The sequence below is a fragment of the Narcine bancroftii genome, chromosome 1, assembly GCF_036971445.1.
Source record: "Narcine bancroftii isolate sNarBan1 chromosome 1, sNarBan1.hap1, whole genome shotgun sequence".
NCBI classification, from domain to species: Eukaryota; Metazoa; Chordata; class Chondrichthyes; order Torpediniformes; family Narcinidae; genus Narcine; species Narcine bancroftii.
In genome coordinates, this window is record NC_091469.1 from 71,895,376 (window position 1) to 71,903,748 (window position 8,373).

At 51.5% G+C, this 8,373-nt stretch overlaps 1 protein-coding gene across 3 annotated transcripts in view; it reads right to left on the minus strand.

The window, feature by feature from the left end:
- Nucleotides 1-6,694, minus strand: part of LOC138759464 (uncharacterized) — a 48,009-nt gene extending 41,315 nt beyond the window's left edge. For all 3 annotated transcript variants that reach the window (XR_011354851.1, XR_011354853.1, XM_069929931.1), the window contains exon 1: nt 4,630-6,694. Coding sequence is in view for 1 of the 3 variants with exons in the window: in XM_069929931.1 (XP_069786032.1) it covers nt 4,630-5,021 (392 nt within the window). In the remaining 2 variants the exon portion in view is untranslated. The remainder of the gene's footprint in view (nt 1-4,629) is intronic.
- Between the last annotated feature and the right edge of the window lie 1,679 nt (nt 6,695-8,373).

Genomic DNA, 8,373 nt, shown 5'->3' on the forward strand with positions numbered 1-8,373 from the left:
GGGAGAGCGGGTTGCCACTCTCCTTCGAGAAAGTAAATTTCCTGATAAAAAGGGAATGCTGACGAATGGTTTTTGGTTGCTGGCCACAGCATTACGCCACTCCGTTCAGCGTGAAGCAGAATTAATTCAAAGAGAAGTAGAATCTCAGTGCAAAAGAAAGCAATTAGAGGAGGAGCTAGAAGTCCTGCGACAATGCTGTTCCATGATGAGCGAGATTGTTCGTACCAGTCAGGACAGAGCCAAAGAATGGGAAGATAAGCATGTCCAAATGATTTGCCGTAATATTAAACTCCGGCAGCAGCTCTGTGCAGATAAGGAAAGGCATGGAGTAGAACCCGATCCATATCGTATTCATGCCATGATAAGGAATGGTGACGATCCTGATGTAATTGAGGATTGGGATGGGAATATCTGGAATGACAATGGTAATAATGCAGATACTCCTCAGCATGTGTCTAACATACTACCCTCTCCATCTGCTGTTCATGCCCGCCCTATAAGGCAGCAGATTTCCCAAACAGACAGAAGGGGGGATGATGTAAGGGTAGAGATGGAAGGGATAGATACCCCGGTTTCCCATGTGGACCCAGGGGAAAATACCCAAACCCCTGCTTATGCTCTATGGCCTACTCCCTCTGTTGGATGGCCTCCACCTCCTCCCCTAGACTGGGTGGAGGACCCTGTGAGCCAAAGTGGGAACAGGGGTCGGAAGGAGTCAATGATCCGTGATTTCTCTGTAAAAGAGCTGGCTGCCATTGGAGATCGATTTAGGCAAAAAGCAGGGGAACATCATCCCCAGCTGCTGAGTCCTCCTGGCCCAGCTGTGCTTTCTGCTCCCACTGCTGCTTCTATCGAGCTGGCTTCTCCTGCTCCAGTTACTCATGATGAGGTAAAACAATGGGTTAAACAGGCTCTTAAAGATAACAATAGCATGTGGTCCTGGAAGCCCCCGAACCCTTCTGAAGCCTGAAGGTGTGGGCAGGATTCCCGTGTCTACTCCATCGAGACACGGCGCACACACGGGGATCCGCGGCCCTACATACCGTTAACAATCCACTGGGGTGGGGGTAATGATCGCCAATACTTGGCTTTGGTCGACACCGATGCAGAGCACTCGGTGATTCCTGGTAATCCAGACCTCTGGACTGGACCGGCCTTTCGAATAGAGGGGTTGGGAGGAGCGGTCACCCTGGCAAAGGAAATAAAAGTCTGTGCCATGGTGGGTGATAGCCCTTCCCCTGTCTGGTTACATGCCCTGGTGGCTGCTACTGACGAGTGTATCCTGGGTATTAATATGTTGGCCGGTATGGCCCTTAATACTAGCCAAGGGGGATTTGAATTTGGAATTCGAACTATTACAAAAAAACTAGTAGTGGGTCAGGCTAAGTGGGATCCTGTGATGGTGCCAGCCCCCATGAAACCAGTGTGCATTCCACAATATCATCTCCCTGGGGGGCAGGAAGAGATTACTGCCACCATCGATGCTCTGCAAGAAGAAGGGGTAGTGAGGCCCGCAACGTCGCCCTTTAATAGCCCTGTTTGGCCGGTCCAGAAGCCGGACGGCTCCTGGAGAATGACAGTTGATTATCGTTTTTTGAACAAACATGCCCCACCACTTGCTTCAGCAGTTCCGGACATTGTCACCCTTATTGAAAACATTGCTACTGGGAACTCAGGAACATGGTATGCTGTCATTGATCTCGCTAACGCCTTCTTCAGTATTCTTATAGCTGAGGACTCACAGGATCAGTTCGCCTTTACCTGGAAGGGGCGCCAGTATACCTTCACCCACCTTCCAGTATCGCCTTCCCTCTCAATTCACCATTATATTGATGATGTGGCCTCCTGGAGCCTCTGGCAGAAACAAGAGGGTCGCCGAGTCCCACTAGGATTCTGGTCACGTACCATGCCTGAGGCTGCCACTCGTTATTCTGTTTTTGAACAACAGTTACTAGCCTGTTACTGGGCCCTGCTAGAGACTGAAAGAATGACAGGCGATGCAGATGTTCAATTGCGACCTGCACTTCCTATAATGAATTGGGTCCTGGCTAATGATGCTAATCTAAAGATCCGGCGGGCTCAGCAGTCTTCTATTGTTAAATGGAAGTGGTATATTCAGAGTCGTGCGACCAGAGGGCCTGAAGGGGTGGGCCGCGTACACGAACAGGTGGCTTACCATCCCAGGTCAAGAACTCACTTATCGGAGGAGGGGGATGGTGGCTCCAGTCAGTATGCTGAGTTGAAGGCAGTCACTTTACCACTAGATCCCCATGATCACCCTCTTCGCCTGTTTACTGATTCCTGGGCTTTGGCTAATGGACTTGTGGTATGGATGCCTGATTTGCAAAAGAACAACTGGATGATACATGACCACCCAGTATGGGGCAAAGAGTTGTGGCAGCTGTTGTGGGATGCTTCCCACCATCGTGAGATAACCGTTTATCACGTTGATGCCCATACCAATATGGCGACTAACATGGCTCAACATAATGCAGTAGCAGATCAGCTTGCCACTATCAGCTGTGCTGATACCGTCCCCCTGGCTCGATGGGCACATGAACAGAGTGGTCATTTGGGGGAGAAGGGATCAGCTATGTGGTCCCGTACACATGCTTTATCCATCCATAAGGATGATGTCCGCATGGTCGTATGTACATGCCCAGAATGTCAGCTTGTGAAGTTCCATACCGTTCCACCTGGTCCGCATGGCCGAATAAAACGGGGTGCTCACTCAGCTGCGGTCTGGCAAATTGATTACATAGGCCCCATGCTAGACTGCATGGGTAAATATTACGTCCTAGTAATGGTTGACACCTTTTCGGGCCTGGTTTTTACTTTTCCCACCAAGACGGCTGACCAAGCTAGCACTATCCAAGGACAAAACCATTTGATTTATCGTTATGATGTTCCAGAGGAGATTCACTCTGATAATGGCTCGCACTTCTCCGGGAAAGCAATCTGTGATTGGGCAAATGACAACGGTATTTTATGGGTCCACCATATTCCTTATTACCCGCAGGCTGCCGGGTTAGTTGAACAAATGAACAGCTTACTGAAGGAACAAATTCATTTGTTAACATCACTGGGGACCCAGAAGGGATGGTGCCATGTGCTGCAGCAGGCAGTCGACAATTTGAATCATCGCCCTTTAAAAGGAGGTACACCTTTCCACCGACTTCTTCACGCTCCTGAATTACAGCCTATTCCAGAGGAATAACAGTCATTGCCCCCCATCCCCGAACTAGAGAATGTTGGACAAAAGGTATGGGTGGCACCACCAGGTAGTGGCCCTCCTGTAAAAGGGGAAATAGTGACACCTGCCCAGGGTAACACTCGGTGGGTAGCTATTGAGGGACAGGATGATTTAGTCTGTTTAAACACTGAACGCTTATGGTATCGTGAGTGACATGTGTCAGGCTTCTTTGTTCCAGGTTCTCCATTTTACACTCCTGGTGATCTGGCTTAACAGCTGCTTTGATGCCAGCAATTGGATTTGTAATGTCGAGGACGTTCCAAGGGAGTTCCCCGTGGGAAACACGGTCCGATGCATTACACCAAGGAAGTCCTCGGTCACCAGCCTCAAGTGCAGCTTATATAAATATGTTATTGTTCAGCATGTTTCAAAATCTGTTCGTGAGCTCCAGTATCTGGGTATTGTGGCCAACAAGGATAATTTGAGCCTTGGTTGGAATCCTTTCTCATGGCTAACTGCTACATTTGGGGGGGTGGGCCACACTATCCTCCGTTGGTTGCTCGCGTCATTGCTTATCTTTGTAATTGTTGTTTTGATTTCTCTTTTTTCACTCCCTCTGTACTCAAATACTGGTTAGGCCTCGCAAATGACAGATTGTGACCAAGGGGTGGAATGTAATGGAGGATTAAAACCATGTACTCAGATGCTTTTTGCTTATGTGGAACTGACGACACTGGGTCCACACGCAGGTCACCTTACTTTCAGAACTAGCAGATGTAATTAAACTCAGCCATGGGGACTTATCTGAAGATACACTTTGAAATGGAATTCCACCGTGAGGCCCAGGGAAAGCAGTTGTCAAATACGACACTCTGAAATTGACGTATTGGTCACAACCTGTCTTGCTCAAGAAGTTTTAATGAGTCCTTGTATCTACGAGATAAACCAGGATATCATAGCATCCTGCTCCATAATAATTAATCTTCTAAATTGTAGAATAGTATGCTCAGCTTTGATTTTGACTGACAAATGTTAGAGGGAGTGGGTGCATGATTAATTGTTTTTGGGGTATAAAAGTCTGTGGTCCTGCTGCAAGTTTAGACTCTCTGAGGGGTGGGAACACCCCTTGTCAAGAAGGAAGAACAGCCAGAGTCCGAGCAACGTCCCGGTCAGGGGAGGTGGAGAAGCTGCTACCAGCGCCCTGACAACCTACTACAAGTGTGCAGTTGTTGCCTCGCTTCGGCAGTTGGGACCAGTCCAAGCGTTGATAAGTATAGTTGGGAAGGGCTTGCATATTGTAGTGTGAAATCAGCTTTTGAATTAGTAATAAACATTTGTATAAACTGAACTGCTCTCGGTGTGTGTGTCTATTTTCTTTCGGTAGCTCAAACACTGTGACCAATCTAAAATGAACAAAATGAGAGGTATAAGTTTACCCAATATCCAGGTTGAAAGTTCCGCCGGACTGGTGCAAGACTTTGTATGGCCCCTCGTACGGTCGCTGAAGCAGTACACCTTGTGGTCCCCTCCACAGGAAAATGAACTGGGCCAAGTCAAGCTCTTTGGAGAGATGAAACGGCTGGGTGCCATGGTGTGCCGGTGGTGGGGGAATTAGGGAGGCTAGTCTTCTGTGTAGGTCCAGCAGCAGGTTTTTGTCAGTGGCCGTGGTGTCAGGGTCTGGGCCAGAAAATGCACCCAGCAGGGAAAGCGGTGCACCATAGACCATCTCCACTGCTGAAGCCTGCAGGTCTTCCTTGGGTGCCGACCTAATCCCGAGGAGGACCCAGGGTAGTTCGTCTGCCCAGTCTGGTCTGGAGAACCTGGCCATAAGCAATGCATGTGGAACTTCTCTACTGACCAGATGGACTGCGGGTGATATACTGTGGTGTGGTGGAGTTTGACCCCCAGGAGCTTCACCATCAGAGTCCACAGGGCAGATGTGAATTGCGCCCCTCCATCGCTAGTGATGTGCGCCAGGACACCAAAACGGACGATCCATTGGATGACCAGAGTCCTGGCACACGTCTCCACGGAGGTCTCATTAATCAGGATGGCCTCCAGCCACCTTGTGGCCTGATCCACCACCATGAAGAGGTAACAAGCCTCCTTGGATATCGGCAGGGGCCTGATGACATCAACGTGGATGTGTTTGAATCTGCGATCTGTCGAGTCGAAGTTCTGGATGTGGGCTCGCGTGTGTCACTGCACCGGTTCCTGGCCAGTTCCACCACCTCCTTCTTCAGCCCGTACCACACAACCGCTCCGCGACCATCCGCTCGGTTGTCTTTACCGCTGGGTGAGCGAAGTCATGGATCAGACTGAAGACCTTCACCCTCCAGTGCGGCGGGACCACCAGGTGCAGCATGCCTGTTGAGATATGACAGAGCAATGTGTCCGGGCTACTGGGCACCCGGACATCCTTGAATTTGAGGCCTGAGATGGCGGTCCACAAGGCCTGCATCTCAGCATCATTCCTCTGTGCCTGAGCCAGTTGCTCGTAATCCAGGCCAGGCGCGAGAGTGTTGATGACTGGATGGGAGAGTGCATCCACCACTACATTGTCCTTGCTGGCCCTGTGTTGGATCTCGGTCGTGAACTCAAGACACGTATGAGGTGGCATTGCTGTCTGGAGGACTACGAATCCTTGGCCAGTGCCAAAGCTTGAGTAAGGGGCTTGTGATCCGTGAAGGCTGTGAAAGGCCTGCCCCTAAGGAAGTAGCAGAAATGGCAGATGGCCAAATACAGCACCAGGAGCTCTGGGTCGAAGGCGCTGTATTTGAGCTCTGGCAGGTGCGACTGCTTGCTGAAAAAAGCCAGCAAGCACCATTGTCCATCGAGCCATTGTTCCAGAAACCTCCCCTCCCCCCCACTGCCATAGCTGAGGTGTGCACGGAGAGCACCATGTGTGCCTCCGGCCATGGGCGCACCAGCAGCATGGTGCTGGCTAGAGCCCCCTTTGTCGCGATGGAAGCCCTGTCTGCCTCCTCTGACCATGATAAAGTCTTTTCCTTGGTAGCCATGAGCGCAAACAATGGGCGCATGGTGCGTGCAGCTCTGGGGATGAAACAATGGTAAAAGTTCACCATTCCCGTGAACTCTTGGAGGTCTTTCAGGGTGGAGGGTTTGGGTAATCATTGAACAGCCACTTACTTCTCCGGCCCCAGCCGCCAAAATGGTGTGCCCCAGGAACTGGAGGGACTCCTTACCAAACTGGCATTTGGCTGCGTTGACCATGAGGGAGACGTCCGCCAGCCAGGCAGAGGTGGGCTTTGTGTTCATCGTGGTTGCGACTGGCAATGAGAATTTTTCTTTCTTCTTTGGCTTGGCTTCGCGGACGAAGATTTATGGAGGGGGTAAAAAGCCCACGTCAGCTGCAGGCTCGTTTGTGGCTGACAAGTCCGATGCGGGACAGGCAGACACGGTTGCAGCGGTTGCAGGGGAAAATTGGTTGGTTGGGGTTGGGTGTTGGGTTTTTCCTCCTTTGCCTTTTGTCAGTGAGGTGGGCTCTGCGGTCTTCTTCAAAGGAGGTTGCTGCCCGCCAAACTGTGAGGCGCCAAGATGCACGGTTTGAGGCGTTATCAGCCCACTGGCGGTGGTCAATGTGGCAGGCACCAAGAGATTTCTTTAGGCAGTCCTTGTACCTTTTCTTTGGTGCACCTCTGTCACGGTGGCCAGTGGAGAGCTCGCCATATAACATGATCTTGGGAAGGCGATGAGGTCTTGAGGTCGACAGCATCGAGTCCACGCTGCTGAAGATCCAACTGCGCTGGATGGGTCACGTCTCCAGAATGGAGGACCATCGCCTTCCCAAGATCGTGGCAATGAGAATATCATCCAGATAAATGAACACAAAGTCCAGGCCTTTTCCAACCACATCCATGAGGCGCTGGAATGTTTGGGCCACGTTCTTCAGACCGAAGGGCATACGCACAAACTCGAAAAGGCCGAAAGTGGTGATAATGGCCATCTTACCCATTTTGCTGGATGCACTGGGATCTGATGATATCCCCGAATGAGGTCCACTTTGGAGAAGACCTGTGTGCTGTGGAGGTTGGCGGAGAAGTCCTGTATGTGGGGTACTGGATACCTGTTAGGGGTGGTTGCATCGTTCAATCGATGGTAGTCCCTGCACGGTCTCCAGCCTCCGGACGATTTTGGGACCATATGGAGCGGCGATGTCCAGGCGCTGTCTGAATGCCTGATGATTCCCAGTTCCTGGAGCATGGAGAACTCCTCCTTTATCTACTGGAGCTTCTTGTGTGGCAGCCCTCTGGGTCTAGCGTGCAGTGGGGGGCCCTGTGTGACGATGTGGTGGAAGACCCCATGCTGGGGCAGGGAGGCATTGAACCGTGGCTCTAAGATGGCAGGGAATTAGTGGAGGATCTCATCGAACTTGTCCCTGAAGAAGGCTACATCAGCCTGCGGGCTGCTGCTGTGTCCAGTTGGGTGGAGTGGAACGTTCAGGCATTAACCAGTCTTTTGTCCTTCATGTCAACCAGTTGGCTGAGAGCTCTGAGGAAGATGGCCCCTAACAGCGCAGTGCCCACGGACGCTAGAACGAATCTCCAGTGGAACCTCTCCTTCCCGATCTGGACCTGTGCCCTGCGGGTGCCATAGGTCCTGATTGTGGAGCCGTTGGCCAGGATGCTGAGCTCAGCCCGTGTCCACCAGGAATCAGCGGCCGGTGGATGTGTCCGTCATATGAAGAAGGCTGTTTGTTGGCCAGCTGTCGCAGCCATCAATGGCGGCTGGCCTGGTCGTTTCCCTGAAATCCACAGGGATGGCAGCACTTACCAGCTTGCGCTCCCCAGTGCTGAAGGTAGAAACACCAGGTAGACTGGCCCTCCTCTGGCTTGGTCTTGGGAGCGGCTTGTGTTTGGCTGGCTCCTGGTCATGCCACCTGGTTGAGGGCTGCCTTGTTCTCCTTCTTCGTGCGCCAGAGGGCATCCACATGGGCTGCTGCTCTCCTCAGGTTTGAGAAGTCTTCATTTGTGAGGAGCAGATGGATGTCCTCCAGCATCTATTCCAAGAATATCTGATGGAAGAAAAAGCAAGACTTGTGGTCTTCCTCCAGGGCCAGCATTTCGTCCATCAGCGCCGACGGACTACAAGCCCATCTAGGTGAAGGAGCCTAAAAGCCCATTGCTGGGGAGTTAGCCCGAAAGTTCCAAGCAGCAGGT